The 21,586-nt window shown below is 38.7% G+C and overlaps 1 protein-coding gene across 1 annotated transcript in view; it reads right to left on the bottom strand.

The window, feature by feature from the left end:
* GK5 (glycerol kinase 5) overlaps window positions 1–21,586 on the bottom strand; it is a 65,716-nt gene that overhangs the window by 29,419 nt on the left and 14,711 nt on the right. Inside the window, exons 4-5 of the mRNA XM_025375948.1 lie at window positions 16,726–16,819; window positions 5,205–5,336 (exon numbers count right to left, since the gene is read on the bottom strand). Coding sequence (XP_025231733.1) covers window positions 5,205–5,336; window positions 16,726–16,819 — 226 coding nt within the window. The remainder of the gene's footprint in view (window positions 1–5,204; window positions 5,337–16,725; window positions 16,820–21,586) is intronic.

Genomic DNA, 21,586 nt, shown 5'->3' with positions numbered 1-21,586 from the left:
TCAACAATGTTTTGTACTTCTCAAAGTATATATTTTGTAGTTAAGCTTATTCATACGTATTTTATTCTTTTTGATGTTTTTGTAAATGAAATTGTTTTCTTTCTTTCTTTTTTTTGGCAGGGGGAGACAGCATGTTGCTCTGTTGCCCAGGCTGGAGTGCAATGGTGTGATTTCGGCTCACTGCAACCTCTGCCTCCCCAGTTCAAGCGATTCTCCTGCCTCAGCCGCCCGCATAGCTGGGATTACAGGAGTCCACCGCCATGCCTGGCTAATTTTTGTATTTGCAGTAGAGACGGGGTTTCACCATGTTGGCCAGGCTGGTCTCGAAATCCTGATCTCAGGTGATCCACCTGCCTCAGCCTCCCAAAGTGCTGGGATTACAGGCGTGAGCCACTGCATCCAGCCGAAATTGTTTTCTTAATTTCATGTTCTAGTTGTTCTTTGCTGTATATAGAAACACGATTAATTTTCAGCTGTATGCGGCAGGTCACACCTGTATTCCCAGCAGTTTGGAAGGCTAGGGTGAAAGATTACTTGAGCTCAGGAGTTCAAGAGCAGCTAGGACAAAATAGTGAGACTTTGTTTCTACAAAAATTTTAAAAATTAACTGGGGCCAGGCACGGTGACTCACACCTGTAATCCCAGCACTTTGGGAGGTTGAGGTGGGCGAATCACTTAACGTCAGGAGTTCAAGACCAGCCTGGCCAACATGGTGAAACTCCGTCTCTACTAAAAATACAAAAGTTATCTGGGTGTTGCGGTGCACGCCTGTAGTCCCAGCTACTTGGGAGGCTGAGGCAGGAGAATCGCTTGAGCCCAGGAGGCAGAGGTTGCAGTAAGCCAAGATCATGCCACCGCACTCCCGACTGGATGACAGAGTAAGACTCCGTCTCAGAAAAAAAAACCAAAAACTTAACTGGGCATAGTGGTGTGCACCTGTAGTCCCAGCTACTCAGGAGGCTGAAGTAAGAGGATCTCTTCAGCCTGGAGGTTGAGGCTACAGTGACTGCTATTGTGCCACTGTACTCAAGCCTGGGTGACAGACTGTCTCAAAAAAGAATTTTTTTTTTTTTTTGTATATTGATCTTATACCCTCTGACCTTACTACACTCATTTATAATATTAGTGCTAATTTTTTTAGGAAATTCCTTAGGATTTTCAATACACAAGATCATGTCATCTGCATCATAGAGATAGTTTTACTCCTTCCTTTCCAATCTAGTTGCCTTTTATTACATTGTCTTGCTCAACTGCCCCGGCTTAGAACCTCCCATACAATGTTAATTAGAAGTGGTGAGAGTGGACATCTTTGTCTTATTCCCGAACTTAGGAGAAAAACATTCAGTCTTTGACTATTAAGTATGGTGTCGGCTGTGAGTTTTTCACAGATCAGGTTGAAGCACTTTCCTTCTATTCCTAGTATGTTGAGCATTTTATCAGGCACTAGATATTGTCAAACACTTTTTTCTACATCTACTGACGTGATCTTTTTTTTGTCCTTTATCCTATTAATATGGTGTATATTAATTTTCTATTTTTTTCATTTACCAGTTTTAATAAAAGATCCATATTAATCGATTTTTGAATGCTAAACCAATCCTGTATTCTTGGGATAAATCCCACTTAGTCATGATATATAATCCTTTTTATATGTTGCTGGATTTGACTTGCTAATATTTTGCTGAAGTTTTGTGTGTGTGTGCGGTTTTTTTCCAGAGACAGGGTCTTGCTCTGTCATCCAAGCTGGAGTGCAGTGGTGGTGTGATCCTAGATCATTGCTGTCTCAAACTCCGGGGTAAGCAATCCTCCCATGCCAGTCTCCCAAGTAGCTGGGACTACAGGTGTGTACTACTATACCCAGCTAATTTTTTAATTTTTAATTTTTTTGGAGAGATGGTGTCTTGCTATATTGCCCAGGCAGGCCTTGAACTTTTGGGTTCAAGCAATCCTCTTGCCTTAGACTCCCAAAGTGCTGGGATTACAGGCATGAGCCACCACACCCAGCCTTGTTGAGGATTTCTGCATTTGTATTCATAAGGAATATTGACCTGTCAGTTTATTTTCTCTTGATGTCTTTGATTTGGTTATCAGAGAATAATGGCCTAAAAGAAAGAGCTGGGAAGTATCTCTCACTCCAATAATGGAAGTATAATCCACTATTGATGGGGTATTAAAGTCTCCAACTATTACTATTCAATTGTCTATTTTCCCTTTCTATCTTTTGGAAGAAGTTGTGAAAAGATTGTGTTAATTCTTCTTTAAACTTTTGGTAGAATTCACTAGTAAAGCCATCTGGCTCTGGGCTTTTCTAGGTGAGAATTTATTATTTATTACTTCAATCTCTTTACTTGTTATAGATTTATTCAGATTATTTATTTCTTCTTGAGTTATTTCCAGTAGTTTGTGTTATTTCTAGGAAATTTTTCATTTTATCTTGGTTATCTAATTTGTTGGCATGCACTTGTTCATGGTATTGCCTATTAATGCTTTTTATTTCTGTGAGGTCAGTATTAATATCCATAATTTCATAATAATTCATAATTTTAGTTATTTGGGTTTTCTCTCTTGTCTTTGTCAGTTTAGCTAATCTTTTCAAAGAAGCAACTTTTGATTTTATTGATTTTCTTCACTGTTTTTCTATTCTCTATTGCATTAATTTTGCTCTAATTCAATTATTTCTTTCCTTCTGCTTGTTTTGGATTTAGTTTGCTCATCATTTTCCATGTCGTAAGGTAGAATGGTAGATTATTGACTTGATATTTTTCTTCTTTTTAAATATACTCTTCTACATGTAATATAGTCTTACTATAAATTTCCTTCTAAGTACTTTATCTGCATCTAATAAGTTTTGGTATGTTGTATCTTATTTTCATTCATCTCAAAGTATTTCTTAATTTTCTCTTACGATTTCTTCTTGGACCCATTGGTTATTTTTAAGTGTGTTGTTTAATCTTCATGTATTTTAGAACTTCCCAAGTTTTTTCTGTTACTTTTAATTTGAAGCCTTTATGGTCAGACAACAGACTTCATATGATTTCAATCCTTTTAAATTTACTGAGGCTTGTAGTATGGCCTAGCCTATGATCTATCCTGGAGAAAGTTCCATGTATACTTCAGGAGAATGTATATTCTGTTCTTGGGTAGAGTTTTCTATAAATGTCTGTTAGGTCTAGTTAGTTGTTACTGTTAATCAACTTTCTATTTCCTTGTTAATCTTCTGTCTAGTTATTCTATTCATTACTGAAAGTAAGGGCCAAGCACGGTGGCTCTCGCCTGTAATCCCAGCACTTTGGGAGGCCGAGGCAGGTGGATTACGAGGTTAGGAGATCAAGACCCTCCTGGCTAACACGGTGAAACCCCATCTCTACTAAATATACAAAAAATTAGCCGGGCGTGGTGGTGGGCTCCTGTAGTCCCAGCTACCTGGGAGGCTGAGGCAGAAGAATGACGTGAACCCAGGAGCTGGAGCTCGCAGTGAGCCGAGATCATGCCACTGCACTCCAGCCTGGGTGACAGAGCAAGATTCCGTCTCGAAAAAAAAAAAAAAGAAAAAAAAAAGAAAGTGGGGCACTGAAGTCTCCAACTATCCTGCTCGACTGTCTATTTTTCCCTTCAATTCTGTCCATTTTTGCTTCATGTAGTGTGGACCTCTGTTATTAGGTGTTTATAACCGTTATATATTTATGATGAATTGACCATCTTATCATTGTAAAATTCCCTTTTTATCTCTAGTAACATATTTTTGTTTTAAAGTCTATACTGTCTGATGTTAATATAACCACTCCAGTTTCTTATAGTGACTGTTTACATGATATATGTAACTGTTTACATGATATAGTGACTGTTTACATATCTTTTCCACTCACTTACTTTTAACCTCTTTATATTTTTTAAATCTAAAGTGTGCCCCTTATAGACAACATATAGTTAGATCTTGTTTTTTTATCCAGTCTAAAATCACACTCAGATATTATTACTTACCAACTAGGATGGCTAAAATATAAAAAACTAACAATGTCAATTACAATCGTAAATGAAATAAAAAGTCCTCTGATCACATACTGATAGAGAGTGTGTAAATTGTTATTATCACTTTGCAAAAGTGTTTTGACATTATCCATTAAAGATAAAGATATATGGCTGGGCGTGGTGACTCATGCTTGTAATCCTAGCACTTTGGGAGGCCGAGGCGGGCGGATCACGAGGTCAGGAGTTCAAGACCAGCCTGGCCAACATGGTGAAACCCCATCTCTACTAAAAATACAAAAACTAGCTGGGCATGATGGCCTGCGCCTGTAATCCCAGCTATTCAGGAGGCTGAGGCAGGAGAATCGCTTGAACCTGGGAGGCAGAAGTTACAGTGAGCCGAGATCACACATTGCACTCCAGCCTGGGTGACACAGTGAGACTCCGTCTCAAAAAAAAAAAAAAGTGAAGACATATATAAACATTCATGCCCTAAAAATTCCATTCCTATGTATAGACATAGCAATTACATATACACCAAGAGATGCATTAATCATAACAGCTAAAAACAGGAAATAACCCAAATGTACATGAATAGAATAGACAATAAACTATGGTAAAATCATACATTGAACAGCAAATAGCAATGAAAATATAAGCAAAGTAATTTACACACAACATTGCTATATGTCAAAAACATGATGTTGAGCAAAAGGAGTCTGACACAAAAGAATTCCACTGATATAAATCAAAGATATGGCTCATGCCTGTAATCCATATGGTGGCTCACGCCTGTAATCCCAGCACTTTGGGAGGCTGAGGCAGATGGATCACTGAGGTCAGGAGTTTGTGACCAGCCTGGCCAACATGGTGAAATCTCGTCTCTACAAAAAATACAAAAAATTAGCTGGGTGTGGTGGCGGGCACCTGTAATCCCAGGTACTCGGGAGGCTGTGGCAGGAGAATCACTTGAACCTGGGAGCCAGAGACTGCAGTGAGCTGAGATCGTGCCACTGCACTTCAGCCTGAGCAACAAGAGCAAAACTCTGTCTCAAAAAAAAAAAAAAAAAAAAAGGCAAAACAAACAAACAAACAAAAACAAGATGCCACATTGTCTTCCATTCCAATATGTGGTAGACAATTTTTCCTCAAATAATCAAATTACTATCTTTATTCCTTTAATTTTTTCTTCCCCGGAGTCTTCATATGGTTTACACACACACACAGTATTTTCTTACCTCAATCAGGTTCTGTAAAATCCAGACCAATCTCAAAGAAGTCTGCTGGGTTGTGAAAGTGAACAAACTGGCTGCAAAAAGTCGTTTACTTCTAGTGAAAAAGTGAAGCACTCGGCAAGAACTGTGAAATATCTGTATTTTAAAAAACATATTTTAGGAAAATGCATTTAATAGTGTTTAAAATTTCCACATCAATTCTATATACATGCAAACAAACCCAGTAACAAGTCATTTAACTACTTATAATAGTGTTTTCTGCACTTAATAAAAAACAGCAATATTATCCTAAATAGGCAGTTTGTATGCTAACATATGAAATGCAACATACCTACTTTGAATTATTTTAGCAAACACCAGATGCTCAGGTACTTATTATAAACTTTAAAAAAAAAACAACTATATTTCACCTCTCTACCTATTTTTAACTATGATAGTGAAGGGAGAGAATCTAGGAAGGAGGCTATATTTGTAGTATTCTTATTTCAGTGGGATATGTACACTTTAAGTTTATTGCAGGCCTCCCAGATAAATCTATACTATTTAGTAGAATAGCATTAATTCACTAGTATTCCAATAGTAATAACATCTATACGAAGTTATCAGCTAATCTTTGATTTTGAAGGCTCATAGTCCAAATATTTTCACATTAATCATAATCTTATATCTTAGCTTCAAGCTGTCTCTATGAATCAAAGACCTGAGAACTCTTAATACTAGACAATGAAGGATGAGCTTTTATTGGCTTTTTTTCTTTCCTATTAGAAATTAAGTTAGCACTAACACAGACAGAAATTTTTAAAATCTGGTTGTGTGATTTTATTTAATACTACCTATACTTATCTAATGATCAAAGATCAAACATAAGCAAAATCTTTAATTTACAAAAAGCCTTAGGTATACAGAAAACAAGCTTTGAGTTTTAAGGTCTTTAAGACATACTGGGTGAAAAAAAAAAAAACAACCTATCCTGCCACACACTACAGGGATGTAGACGGACACTTCAACTTATGAAACTGATGTTTTACAAAACACTTATGAAGTATTGCCCATTTCTTGTTGAACTTACCCACTTTTGTTAATCCTACCTACCTCACTCCCCAAAATAAATTTAAAGATTTTGGTTTATTTGTGAAAAATAGTAATAAACATTTTTTTCTTTCACTTTTAATTGATAACACATCAATTAAGAAAATTCGTACACTCGGTTCTCTTTTTCAGTCTTGTCCTTTTAACTTCCTTCTCATCTTATTCAGTGCTCACACTTTCTTCATTTTTATATATACACACACACACACACACACACACACATATATGGTTTTTGGTTTTTTGGTTTTTTGAGACAGAGTCTCACTCTGTTCTCCAGGCTTACATTTTTTTTGCTTAGAGTGCTGGAGTGCAATCGTGCAATCTCAGCGCAATGCAACCTCCACCTGAGGTTCAAGCAATTCTCCTCCCTTACCCTCCCAAGTAGCTGGGATAACAGATGTGGACCACCACGCCTGGCTAATTTTTGTACTTTTAGTAGAGATGGGGTTTCACCATGTTGGCCAGGCTGGTCCCGAACTCCTGAATTCAGGTGATCTGCCCACCTCAGCCTCCCAAAGTGCCGGGATTACAGGCGTGAACCACCGCGCCCGGTCATTTCTTTATATTTTACATGGCATATAAATTTTTCACATTATTTATTTATCTGTTTTGTTTTCTTTTGTTTTTTAAATTATACTTTAAGTTCTAGGGTACATGTGCACAACGTGCAAGTTTGTTACATATGTATACATGTGCCATGTTGGTGTGCTGCACCCATTAACGCTTCATTTACATTAGGTGTATCTCCTAATGGTATCCCTCCCCCTTCCCCCACAGCACGACAGGCCCTGGTATGTGATGTTCCCCTTCCTGTGTCCAAGTGTTCTCACTGTTCAATTCCCACCTATGAGTGAGAACATGCGGTGTTTGATTTTCTGTCCTTGCCATAGTTTGCTGAGAATGATGGTTTCCAGCTGCATCCATGTCCCTACGAAGGACATGAACTCATCCTTTTTTACGACTGCATAGTATTCCATGGTGTATATGTGCCACATTTTGTTAATCCAGTCTGTCACTGATGGACCTCTGGGTTGGTTCCAAGTCTTTGCTATTATGAATAGTGCCACAATAAACACATGTGTGCATGTGTCTTGATAGCAGCATGATTTATAATCCTTTGGGTATATACCCCATAATGGGATGGCTGGGTCAAATGGTATTTCTAGTTCTAGATCCTTGAGGAATCGCCACACTGTTTTCCACAATCGTTGAACTAGTTTACAGTCCCACCAACAGTGTAAAAGTGTTCCTGTTTCTCCACATCCTCTCCAGCACCTGCTGTTTCCTGATTTTTTAATGATCGCCATTCTAACTGGTATGAGATGGTATCTCATTGTGGTTTTGATTTGCATTTCTCTGATGGTGAGTGATGATGAGCATTTTTTCATGTGTCTGTTGGCTGTATAAATGTCTTCTTTTGAGAAATGTCGGCCGGGCGCGGTGGCTCAAGCCTGTAATCCCAGCACTTTGGGAGGCCGAGACGGGCGGATCACGAGGTCAGGAGATCAAGACCATCCTGGCTAACACGGTGAAACCCCATCTCTACTAAAAATTACAAAAAACTAGCTGGGCGAGGTGGCGGGTGCCTGTAGTCCCAGCTACTCGGGAGGCTGAGGCAGGAGAATGGCATGAACCCGGGAGGCGGAGCTTGCAGTGAGCCGAGATCCGGCCACTGCACTCCAGCCTGGGTGACAGAGCAAGACTCCGTCTCAAAAAAAAAAAAAAAAAAAAAAAGAGAGAGAGAAATGTCTGTTCACATCCTTTGCCCACTTTTTGATGGGGTTGTTTTTTTCTTGCAAATATGTTTGAGTTCTTCGTAGGTTCTGGATATTAGCCCTTTGTCAGATGAGTAGATTGCAAAAATGTTCTCCCATTCTGTAGGTTGCCTATTCACTCTGATGGTAGTTTCTTTTGCTGTGCAGAAGCTCTTGAGTTTAATTAGATCCCATTTGTCAAGTTTGGCTTCTGTGGCCATTGCTTTTGGTGTTTTAGACATGAAGCCCTTGCCCATGCCTATGTCCTGAATGGTATTGCCTAGGTTTTCTTCTAGGGTTTTTATGGTTTTAGGTCTAACATTTAAATCTCTAATCCATCTTGAATTAATTTTCGTATAAGGTGTAAGGAAGGGATCCAGTTTCAGCTTTCTACTTATGGCTATCCAATTTTCCCAGCACCATTTATTAAATAGGGAATCCTTTCCCCATCTCCTGTTTTTGTCAGGTTTGTCAAAGATCAGATAGTTGTAGATGTGTGGTATTATTTCTGAAGGCTCTGTTCTGTTCCATTGGTCTATATCTCTGTTTTGGTACCAGTACCATGCTGTTTTGGTTACTGTAGCCTTATAGTATAGTTTGAAGTCAGGTAGCGTGATGCCTCCAGCTTTGTTCTTTTGGCTTAGGATTGTCTTGGCGATGCGGGTTCTTTTTTGGTTCCATATGAACTTTAAAGTAGTTATTTCCAATTCTGTGAAGGAAGTCATTGGTAGCTTAATGGTGATGGCATTGAACCTATAAATTACCTTGGGCAATATGGCCATTTTCACGATACTGATTCTTCCCATCCATGAGCATGGAATGATCTTCCATTTGTTTGTGTCCTCTTTTATTTCGTTGAGCAGTGGTTTGTAGTTCTCCTTGAAGAGGTCCTTCACATCCCTTTAAGTTGGATTCCGAGGTATTTTATTCTATTTGAAGCAATTATGAATGGGAGTTCACTCATGATTTGGCTCTCTGTTTGTCTATTATTGGTGTATAGGAATGCTTGTGATTTTTGCACATTGATTTTGTATCCTGAGACTTTGCTGAAGTTGCTTATCAGCTTAAGGAGATTTTGGGCTGAGACAATGGGGTTTTCTAAATATATAATCATGTCATTTGCAAACAGGGACAATTTGACTTCCTCTTTTCCTAATTGAATACCCTTTATTTCTTTCTCCTGCCTGAATGCCCTGGCCAGAACTTCCAACACTATGTTGAATAGGAGTAGTGAGAGAGAGCATCCCTGTCTTGTGCCAGTTTTCAAAGAGAATGCTTCCAGTTTTTGCCCATTCAGTATGATATTGGCTGTGGGCTTGTCATAAATAGCTCTTATTAGTTTGAGATACGTTCCATCAACACCGAATTTATTGAGAGCTTTTCGCATGAAGGGCTGTTGAATTTTGTCAAAGGCCTTTTCTGCATCTATTGAGATAATCATGTGGTTTTTGTCTTTGGTTCTGTTGATATGATGGATTACATTTACTGATTTGTGTATGTTGAACCAGCCTTGCATTCCAGGGATGAAGCCCACTTGATCATAGCGGATAAGCTTTTTGATGTGCTGCTGGATTCGGTTTGCCAGTATTTTATTGAGGATTTTCGCATCGATATTCATGAGGAATATTGGTCTAAAATTCTCTTTTTTTGTTGTTGTGTCTCTGCCAGGCTTTGGTCTCAGGATGATGCTGGCCTCATAAAATGAGTTAGGGAGGATTCCCTCTTTTTCTATTGATTGGAATAGTTTCAGAAGGAATGGTACCAGCTCCTCCTTGTATCTCTGGTAGAATTTGGCTGTGAATCCGCCTGGTCCTGGACTTTTTTTGTTGGTAGGCTATTAATTATTGCCTCAATTTCAGAGCCTGTTATTGGTCTATTCAAGGATTCAACTTCTTCCTGGTTCAGTCTTGGGAGAGTGTATGTGTCCAGAAATTTATCCATTTCTTCTAGATTTTCTAGTTTATTTGCATGGAGGTGTTTATAGTATTCTCTGATGGTAGTTTGTATTTCTGTGGGGTTGGTGGTGATATCCCCTTTATCATTTTTTATTGCATCTATTTGATTCTTTTGATCTTTGATGGTTTAAAGTCTGTTTTATCAGAGACTAGGATTGCAACCCCTGCCTTTTTTTGTTTTACATTTGCTTGGTAGATCTTCCTCCATCGGTTTATTTTGAGCCTATGTGTGTCTCTGCACATGAGATGGGTCTCCTGAATACAGCACACTGATGGGTCTTGACTCTTTATCCAATTTGCCAATTTGCCAATCTGTGTCTTTTAATTGGAGCATTTAGCCCATTTACATTTAAGGTTAATATTGTTATGTGTGAATTTGATCCTGTCATTATGATGTTAGCTGGTTATTTTGCTCATTAGTTGATGCAGTTTCTTCCTAGCATGCAGTTTCTTCCTCCTGGTCTTTACATTTTGGCATGTTTTTGCAGTGGCTGGTACCAGTTGTTCCTTTCCATGTTTAGTGCTTCCTTCAGGAGCTCTTGTAGGGCAGGCCTGGTGGTGACAAAATCTCTCAGCATTTGCTTGTCTGTAAAGAATTTTATTTCTCCTTCACTTATGAAACTTAGTTTGGTTGGATATGAAATTCTGGGTTGAAAATTCTTTGCTTTAAGAGTGTTGAATAGTGGCCCCCACTCTCTTCTGGCTTGTAGAGTTTCTGCCGAGAGATCCGCTGTTAGTCCGATGGGCTTCCCTTGGTGGGTAACCTGATCTTTCTCTCTGGCTGCCCTTAACATTTTTTCCTTCATTTCAGCTTTGGTGAATCTGACAATTATGTGTCTTGGAGTTGCTCTTCTTGAGGAGTATCTTTGTGGCGTTCTCTGTATTTCCTGAATTTGAATGTTGGCCTGCCTTGCTAGGTTGGGGAAGTTCTCCTGGATAATATCCTGAAGAGTGTGTTCCAACTTGGTTCCATTCTCCCCATCACTTTCAGGTACACCAATCAGATGTAGATTTGGTCTTTTCACATAGTCTCATATTTCTTGGAAGCTTTGTTCATTTCTTTTTACTCTTTTTTCTCTAACCTTCTCTTCTCGCTTCATTTCATTCACCTGATCTTCAATCACTGATACCCTTTCTTCCAGTTGATCAAATCGGTTACTGAAGCTTGTGCATTCGTCACGTAGTTCTTGTGCCATGGTTTTCAGCTCCATCAGGTCATTTAAGGACTTCTCTACATTGGTTATTCTAGTTAGCTATTCATCTAATCTTTTTCCAAGGTTTTTAGCTTCTTTGTGATGGGTTCGAACTTCCTCCTTTAGCTCAGAGAAGTTTGATTGTCTGAAGCCTTCTTCTCTCAACTCGTCAAAGTCATTCTCCATCCAGCTTTGTTCCATTGCTGGCGAGGAGCTGCATTCCTTTGGAGGAAGGGAGGCACTCTGATTTTTAGAATTTTCAGCTTTTCTGCTCTGTTTTTTCCCCATCTTTGTGATTTTATCTACCTTTGGTCTTTGATGATGGTGACGTACAGATGGGGTTTTGGTGTGGATGTCCTTTCTGTTACTTTTCCTTCTAACAGTCAGGACCTCAGCTGAAGGTCTGTTGGAGTTTGCTGGAGGTCCACTCCAGACCCTGTTTGCCTGGGTATCAGCAGTGGAGGCTGCAGAAGAGTGAATATTGCTAAACAGTAAATGCTGCTGTCTGATCGTTCCTCTGGAAGCTTCGTCTCAGAGGGGTAGCCGGCCGTGTAGGTGTCAGTCTGCCCCTACTGGGGGATGCCTCCCAGTTAGGCTACTCGGGGGTCAGGGACCCACTTGAGGAGGCAGTCTGTCTATTCTCAGATCTCAAACTCCGTGCTGGGAGAACCACTACTCTCTTCAAAGCTGTCAGACAGGGACATTTAAATCTGCAGGGGTTTCTGCTGCCTTTTGTTTGGCTATGCCCTGTCCCCAGAGGTAGAGTCTACAGAGGCAGGCAGGCCTCTTTGAGCTGCGGTGGGCTCCACCCAGTTCGAGCTTCCAGGCCACTTTGTTTACCTACTCAAGCCTCAGCAATGGCGGGTGCCCCTCTCCCAGCCTTGCTGCCGCCTTGCAGTTAGATCTCAGACTGCTGTGCTAGCAATGAGGGAGGCTCCATGGGCGTGGGACCCTCCGAGCCAGGTGCCGGATATAGTCTCCTGGTGTGCCGTTTGCTAAGACCCTTGGAAAAGCGCAGTATTAGGGAGGGAGTGACCTGATTTTCCGGGTGCTGTGTGTCACGGTTTCCCTTGGCTAGGAAAGGGAATTCCCTTACCCCTTGCGCTTCCTGGGTGAGGCTATGCCTTGCCCTGCTTCGGCTCTCGCTCGGTGGGCTGCACCCACTGTCCTGCACCCACTGTCCAACACACCCCAGTGAGATGAACCTGGTACCTTAGTTGGAAATGCAGAAATCAGTCATCTTCTGCATCACTCACTCTGGGACCTGTAGCCTGGAGCTGTTCCTATTTGGCCATCTTGGAACCACTCAACCCACATTATTTATTAAAACATAAGACTTTTTAAAAGTATTTAAAGTGACCACCCATAAGCCTTCTTCTGATTTGTTATAAGAAATAAGTTAAATTGGAATGGGCTATTCCTCTTTATACACACTACACTATTCTCATAAAAAATTAGATTTAGGACACTTCTGAGATATTCTGTTAAAATGTAGATACCTCGGAATGTGTGGAGAGGTCATACAAAAATATTACAAGCTCCAATACCTGCACTTGCAGACAACATATAAACAATTAGCGTCTTCATTCATATATCTAATGAGTATTTACTGAGTAACTTCTAGCATACTAAGGACTGTTGCGAGGCCTTATAAAAACAAATTGAACAATATGGGCAGAATTCTTGTTTTTTTAAAATTTACATTCTAGTGAGAAGACAAACAAGCAATCAAGTCAATAAATAAGATGATTTAAGAAGACAGACTGTAAAATGAATCATTATTTAACATGCTACTAAGAAATGCATCCTGATTTCAGAGATGTTAAAATATAACTTATACATTGCTGATGGGAAAGTAAATGGTATAGTCACTCTTCAAAATAGTTTGGCAGTTTCTTACAAAAGAAAACCTGCATTACCATATGACCTTGAGGGTTTTATCCCAGAGAAATGAAAAATTACATTCACAGAAAATTCTATACAAAGAACATTCATAAAAGCTTTATTTTTAATAGTCAAAAACTAGAATCAGCACAGATGTCCTTCAACAAGTGAATGGTTAAATAAACTGTGATACAGCTGTACTATTGAATACAACTCAGCAATAGCAAGGAACAAACTACTGATACAGGCAACAACTTGAATGAATCTCCAGGGAATTATACTAAGTGAAAAAAGCAAATCCCAAAAGGTTATATATTTTACAGTATAATCCTATGTCTATAACATTTTTCAAATTAGAACTTTTTAAAAATGGAGGACAGATTAGTGGTTGCCAGGAGCTAGGAATGAGAGAGGGTAGGGAGGTGTATAGGAGAGTGGTGCATATAGTTATAAAAGAACAACACAAGAGATCATTGTAGTGATGGAACTGTTCAGATAGGAACAGATAAACCTAGATAGGAAAAAATTGTATAGAATTTACCCACATACACATACACACACACATACAGATGAATATACAGTAAAACTGGGGAAATCCTAATAAAATATATGAATTGTATTAATGTCAGTGTCCTGGTTGTGATGTTATGCTATAGTTTTTCAAAATGTTACCACTGGGAGAAAGCGCAAATAGTCTAAGGGATCTTTGTACTGTTTCTTACAACTGCATGTGAATCTATAATTATTTCCATTTAATTTTCAGTTTAAAAAATGTATATCTCAGAATCTTTGAAATTTAGTAAGTACAACGAAGGAAACAAAGGGCAACATAAGAGATTGAGGGCAAGGGGGTTCCTTTAAGTAGGGTGGCAGGGAAGGGCTCCCAGATGTGCCACATGAGCTGGACCCTAAAGGATGAGAAAGATCCAGCTATGATGGCAGAGAGACCCCATGTATGTACAATGGCCTTAAGGTAAGAAAGGGCTTGAGTGCTACAAGAACGAAACAGGCTGGCAAAGATGGAGTTGCTAATCTTCAGCAACTTCAGGAAGAAAGAGGTCTAGGAAGTGGTCAGAACTGCAGAAAGAGCCAAACTTTGGTAAGGAGTTGGGCTTTTATGCTAACAGCAAAGAGAAGAAAGCCTTAGCAATCATTAGGCAAGAATAAGAACAACAGTAAGAGGAAGACCGGGCATCTGGGGAGACTGGAGGAAAGCAACAGTGGCAAGAGATTGCAAACACACCTCAATTACTTCACCATTTTGCTTCGGACTAGCCTTGGCCAAATTAATGACATTGTTGCTGATAAAAACACTAAACATTTCCAAGGGTCACAGTCAAACCATTAGCAACTGGAAAGGGATGACTGCAAAGTGGGGCTCCTTCACTGCCAGGACAGGCTCTAGAATTATGTGTGCTAAACTGTGAAAGCCTGTGTTTGTGTAAATTTTTTTGCTAAGAGAACCAAAACTTTCATCTGCGCATGTTCAATATCAAGTAGACAAAAGTGCTTTAAATGCTCAGTTTTGTGCTTGAGGTCACAGTTCTGCATTATGATTTGAAATCTGAGGCTAGGCATGGTGGTTCAGACCTGTAATTACAGCACTTTAGGGGGCTGAGGCAGGCGGATCACGTGAGGCCAGGAGTTCAAGACCAGCCTGACCAACATGATGAAACCCTGTCTCTACTAAAAACACAAAAATTAGCCAGGCATGGTGGCATGCGCCTGTAATCTCAGCTACCCAGGAGGTTGAGGAAGGAGAATTGCTTGAACTTGGGAGGTGGAGGTTGCAGTGGGCTGAGATTGCACCACTGCACTCCAGCCTGTGTGACAGAGGGAGACTCTGTCTCAAAACAAACAAACAAAAAAAGATCTGAAATATGAGACATATTATGGAAGTAAATGTTTTAAAATCACAATTTTTCTTTTCAAATTACAATATTTTTTCAAAGCAATAAAAGTGTTAAACACCTCAATGACTAACTTAAAGAATGTCTGATGAACTATTAACTAAAATTATATATTAAGATATAAAATTATAGATTATAAATTGCATAATTTAAATTATACAATTGAGGGTTCATGACATTTCCTTATAACCACTTTTAACTCCCTTAATTACTGTGTCCTTCTTGTTAACAGCACCTCTCACAAGTTACTGCAGCAAGGTACATTTTTCTATATTAAACTGTCAAAAAGGATAATCAATTCAGGTGAGATTCTGGCAAAATTGTTTCACTTATGCATTGCTATTACATTCTATAATATATTCATATTTGTTTTATATTAAATTAATATCATCAAATACTTATCAAGTAAAACTGATGCTCTAGACACTCCCCTGGGCTCCATCTGGTACCAGTACACTAGCAGAGAAGGCATTTAACTGTGAGGCATTAGAAGTATTAAAATAATTAATATGGGCCAAGCGTGGTGGCTCACGCCTGTAATCCCAGCACTTTGGGAGGCCAAGGCGGGTGGATCATCAGGTCAGGAGATCGAGACCATCCTGACTAATACAGTGAAACCCCGTCTCTATTAAAAATACAAAAAATTAGCTGGGCATGGTGGCACATGCCTGTAGTCCCAGCTACTTGGGAGGCTGAGGCAGGAGAATCACGTGAACCCAGGAGGCAGAGGTTGCAGTGAGCCGAGATCACGCCACTGCACTCCAGCCTGGGCGACAGAGCAAGACTCCATCTAAAAATAAATAAATAAAAATAAAATAAAATAAAATAAAATAAAATAATTAATGTGGAATATTGATTATGACATAAAATACTGTAGGTCTGACACCATTTAAAGAGCTGGAAAACTGTGTTTACCCTTTGATTCGGTAATCTCACATTCAGGAGTGAGGGCAAATTTGAGACAAATAACAGAACAGATGATTTCATGATGTTGCTATTGTCACTGTCACCATCATCATTGTCATTTACTGATGCCTACTATGTATCAGGCATAATTTGGTGTTATTGGCTTTGAGACAGGATCTCACTGTGTCACCCAGACAGAGTGCCCTGGAGTGCAGTGGCAATCACTGCAGCCTCGAACTCCTGGGCTCAAACAATCCTCTCACTGCAGCCTACCAAGTAGCAGGGACTACAGGTCCATACCACCATGTTCAGCTAATTTTGCATTTTTTGTAGAGATGAGGTCTTAGCATATTTCCCAAGCTGGTCTTGAACTTCTGGCCTCAAGCAATCCCCCTGCCTCAGCCTTCCAAAGTGTTGAGATTACAGGCGCGAGCCATCACGCCTGTAATGATAAGAGCTTGTAATAGTCTGCTAGTTATCTATAATATCTCAATATCCATCCTGAGCTTTTATGAAAGACGAAATTTGGGCTCTTCATTCATCTAGTCTGTATCTTTTCCATTTCTCAAGAACAGAAACACAAATTCTCACTAACATGTGAAACTCTGGTCCACCACAAACCTCCTTAGAACTTCCTGAGGTACAAGTATCGAAGTCTACCACATACACCTTTGATTGACTATTATTAAACTTCACTGGAATGGGGAGTGTGTGCATATGTCTTCTTAATGTCCTAAAACAAAATAGGTGGGAAATAATATAATTAAGTCTACAATTAAGGGACATTTACAGAAAAACAAAATAATATCCAAATCACAGAAGAAACAGATTACCTTCATTAGAAGAGAATTATTCCAAGATTTTACAAGTTCAGCAGCTCTTAAGTCTTGCCAACTTATAAAGTTGTGAAAATGATTTCCTGTTTTCCTAGAAAGAATAAAACAGTATTTTGAGACCCAGCATAAATCAGAGACTATGTTAAAGATGTGCCATAAGAGAAAACAAAATTAGAGGCCATACTATAATTGCAAAGTATAATTTAGTTAGATGTGCCTTTCTGAATGATTTCTTCTGGATTTTATAAGTTGAATCAACACTGCACAACAATTATGTGACATATAGTATGAAATGTATATACTTCCAATACCAAAACTAACTAAGGAAAAGGCCTTTGAAGACCTGCTCTACACACTTTAAAGGCAGATTTTTAAAAAGCCAACGCTATTCCCCTTCATTGCACTTATCCTGATACACATAATCCAATAAAAACCTCTGACCTGTGGAAGAGCTGAAATATTGCCTGAGCCTAGTTCTACGCTAGTTAACTTTAGGATTGGCTTAGCCATTGAAAAATCTAACATGCTTACCAAAATCTCTCCAATAAATAGAAATTCAATAAACCTTGGGTCAATACTACAATAAAGTACAGAGCTAAGAAATACAGAAGTAAAAAAAAAAAAAATCATTTTTCCTTTGAGGCTCCTGCAAATCAACCACTGGCATCTACCAATCAACATCCAAGTCAAGCTTGCTTTCTACCCCAACTCCAGGCCTCCTCCTGAGTGACTTGAACCATGTTCAATTACTAAGACTTGTTCTCTACTCTACTTAAGCATTCCACACCCAAGGTTATATCCTCACCTTTACATGTTCTACCACTGAAAGTCTAATGTTCCAATATTAGTCAGCACATAGGAATAAAAGTTTTCAGTTTTCTCAATCTTACTCCTTAAACACCTGGCCTTCCAACTCACTGCAACCTTTAATCCCTCAAACATTCCCTTTTCTTCCGACCAACCACTTCTAACTTTGGTTACTTTCCCAGATCCCATGGTCTATTACTTTAACAGCTTGCCATTGCACTCTCTAATACTTAACTTAAAAAAAAAAAAAAAAAATTGTGGCAAAATACACATAATATGAGATTTACCATTTTACCTTATTTTACATGTACAATTCAGTGGCAGTAAGTACATTCACAACATTGTGCAACCATCACCACTGTTTCTAAAACTCTCATCACCCCAAAGAGAAGCTCTGTAACAATTAGGAAATCATTCCCCATTCCTTCCTCACCCCATCCCTTATAGCCCCTATTCTATTTTCAGTCTCTCTACATTTGCCTATTCCAGGTAGATCATATATAAGTAGAATTATACAATATTTGTTCTTTTATATTTGGCTTACTTCACTTAGTATAATGTTTTCTAGATTGATCCATGTTGTAGCATGTATCAGAACTTTATTCCATTTTATGGCTGAACAATATTTCACTGTATTTATATACTACATATTGTTTATCACTTCATCTGTTGGTACACACTTGGGTTCTTTCTACCCTTTGGCTATTGTGATTACTGCTGCTTTCATACTGGTGTGAAGTATCTGTTTGAGTCTTTGTTTTCAATTTTTTTTAGGTATATACCCAGGCGTGGAACTGCTGGGTCATATAGTAATTCTATGTTTCTTTTTGAGGAACTGGCAAACTGTTTTCCACAGTCATTGCACAATTTTACATTTCTACCAACAATGTACGAGGGTTCCAATTTTTCCAAATCCTCACCAGCACTTATCTTTCTTTTTTAAAAATTATCACCATTCTAGTGGGTGTGAAGTGGTATCTCATTATGGTTTTAATTTGCAATTCCCTAATTACTAATGACATTGAGCATCTCTGTGTGTGCTTACTGACCATCTGTATATTACTGAAGTCCTCTGTCCATTTATTAACTGAGTTGTTGTTTTCTTGTTGTTGAATTGTAGGAATTATTTACATATTCTAGATATTAATCCCTTACTAGGGATCAGGGATTAATATGTTACATGCTTGGAGGTTACAGTTTGCAAATATTTTCTCCCATTCCATGAGTTGTCTTTTCACTCTGTTGATAGGGTCCTGTTTTTTACCTTTATTAATGGAAATCGCAACATTTACCTAGATCATGAGCATGTTACTTCTCTTCCCTTTAGAAATCCAAATAGTCACCATTATCATGAGTACAAATCAGAGGAGTGATTTCCTATTGTTTTAGTCCTCCATCTTGGATGAAATTACAAACCAAACCTACCAAGATGCACATCTTCCATGTTACATGCTGCAGGTGGTTTTCTGAAGTCTAACTGCACATTAGATATCAATGACTAAAGTTTTTCAGACATATTTTTAAAATGCAAATTGCACATTATATCAAATTAATTTTAACGTAGCTTACTTATTATTTATAATTAAATTTAGGGTAATTTTTCTACTTTGGAGAGTTCCAATAGTTAAGAAAACTGAAAAATTAATTATCATAAACAGATGAAAAAATAAATGTCCTTTGATATATAAAGTCCAATTTATCTATTTTTTATTTCGTTAACTATGCTTTCTATGTCATTTAAGGAATAACTGCCAAATCCAAAGTCATGATGATGATTTTCTCCTGTTTTCTTCTAAGAGTTTTTAGTTTAGAGTTAAAGCTTTTACATTTAGGTCTTTGATGCATTTTGGGGTTCATTTTTGTAAACAGTATTAGGTAAGGGTCCAATTTAATTCTTTTGCACGTGTTCAGTTTTCCCAGCACCATTTGTTGAAAAAACTATTCTTTTTCCACTGGCTGGTCTTAGCACCTTTGTCAAAGATCAGATTGTGTTTGATAAAGATAAAATCTATTGATATATAATTCTTCAGACCCATTCTACAATAACACATACTTATACACTTAAATCTGATGTTCAATCACTGGTTTCAGCAAATTTGTACCAGGAGTTGGGTACACAGCTATGAACAGACACACATAGCACTTTTGCTCTTATGACTGTACTTTCTATCAGGGAATTTAAACAAATAATCAATTACTCAGTTGCTCACTTAGAGCCGGAATACGCCCTATAAAGGATAAATAGAGGTGCCATGAGAGTATTCAACAGATGGCCCCTGAGTGGTGGTCAGGGAAGGCTTGAGAAATGACAATGGATCTTAGCTCTGAAGGATGAGAAGGAATCAGAAGTATGAACATTCCCAACAAAATGTGCTATATGTTCAAAGGTCCTAGAGCAAGATGAAGCATGTCTTAGAGGAACTGAAAAGCTAGTGTGACTGAAGAACAATGAGGGGGAGAGAGAAAATCACAAGATGAAAGTGGCCTCATTAATTTATAACATGGAACAAGACAATCTAGAATACTGATTTTCAAGTAATAGCATATATTCTAATATTCACTCAGCATTGACTTGGGTTTATCTCTATCAACAATACAAGGAAAAATGAAGGAAAAGTGTAAATGGCAATACTGTAAATTAATTGTCTTAAAACCTTCTAACACTTTACACCATTCTGTGGCTCTTAATATATTTTATGTCATAAGTAGTTGGTATGACTCATTAATGTAAGTATCAAATACTACAATAAAAATCTATTTTGTGCAATGGGAATATAGAGTAATTTGTGTACCTACATAATGAGACTGTAAATTAGGGCTGGTATTCTTATTCATCTGTATGTGCAGTGCAGCCCCCAGCACGGTGCATTACTCCCTGTGAGCCCTCAAACAGTTAAGAGTGAATCCCGGTTCCCGTGACTCACAGTTTGTGTTGCTAATCGGCACACACCCTGATCTGCCAGAAATCTCCCTCAAGAGACACAGTGACTAAAGAAACAAAACAGCTTGCGATTTTTTTTTTTTAGAACAAAAGGAATTTAAAAGAACCAAAATGGAAGTGATATCAGTTAGAGTTATTTTAGAAAGCAGGCTAAACACACCACTTTTTGAATATATTGGGAAAAAAGCTTAACCTGAAGAACATGAAGAAAGTTCAAAGACTGAAAAAAGTTAGTAAGTTTCCTGGTCCCTAAAGGGGGGATGGGGGAGAGACAAGGAGAAAAACAGAAACAAAGTTCAAAGTTTTAGACCTCCTGACAGCAACTGTGAGGAAAATAATGTTTCTACGCCATGAGGACAGAAATGCACCATAGATGCAGGAGGAAAAAAACAACAAGCTGGGAGGAGGAGCTGCTGGCCAGGATTGGAATGAACAATAGGTTTTTCCACAGGGTCTAGTCTGTCTCCCCTTTTCTCTCACAAATGAACAAGAAGTGCTTCTGGTTGGCCCTGTGTTGTGCCCATCTGTGTTGTGTCCCCGCTGTTTGCTAGGGCTCTTGTGGAATCTGTCAGCATCATACACCACATTGGCTCCCTGGGGCCCAATGAGCAGAATAGGCTCCATTATTTTAATGCAAAAGAAGCACAAAGCCTTTCAGTTTTTTTTCAAAAAATATCCACTATTGCAGTTTCCACAAGCAAAGAATGGTATCAAAACTCATGAAAGAATACAAACACTTCAAAAAAGAAAAAAGGACAGCCAAGATAAAAAAAACTCACAGTGAATTGTTTTAGGAAGAAGACGTATCCTTCTACAACACCACCACCAGTAAGGAAAGTGAACTGTCTTGAAATCTAACTCTTCTATTCCTTCTAACGGTGATGTATAGTCCTAGCATCAGACAAAAACTTTGCTTCCTAATATTCTGACCTTCCTGTCATGAGTGATATGGTAGCCAGGTCCTGATGAAAGCAATCACTGGGGCCAATGGCCAAGTGAATGTGACACATCCAATCAGTTCTTTCCCTAAGAACACTCCTCCCTCCACTTTCATCCATCCACTTCCCAGATTAGCCTCGGTCCTGCTTTGCTGGCTTTTTCTTCCCTGAC

This window comes from Theropithecus gelada, chromosome 2 (genome assembly GCF_003255815.1).
Source record: "Theropithecus gelada isolate Dixy chromosome 2, Tgel_1.0, whole genome shotgun sequence".
NCBI classification, from domain to species: Eukaryota; Metazoa; Chordata; class Mammalia; order Primates; family Cercopithecidae; genus Theropithecus; species Theropithecus gelada.
This window is presented reverse-complemented; position numbering and strand designations above follow the sequence as displayed.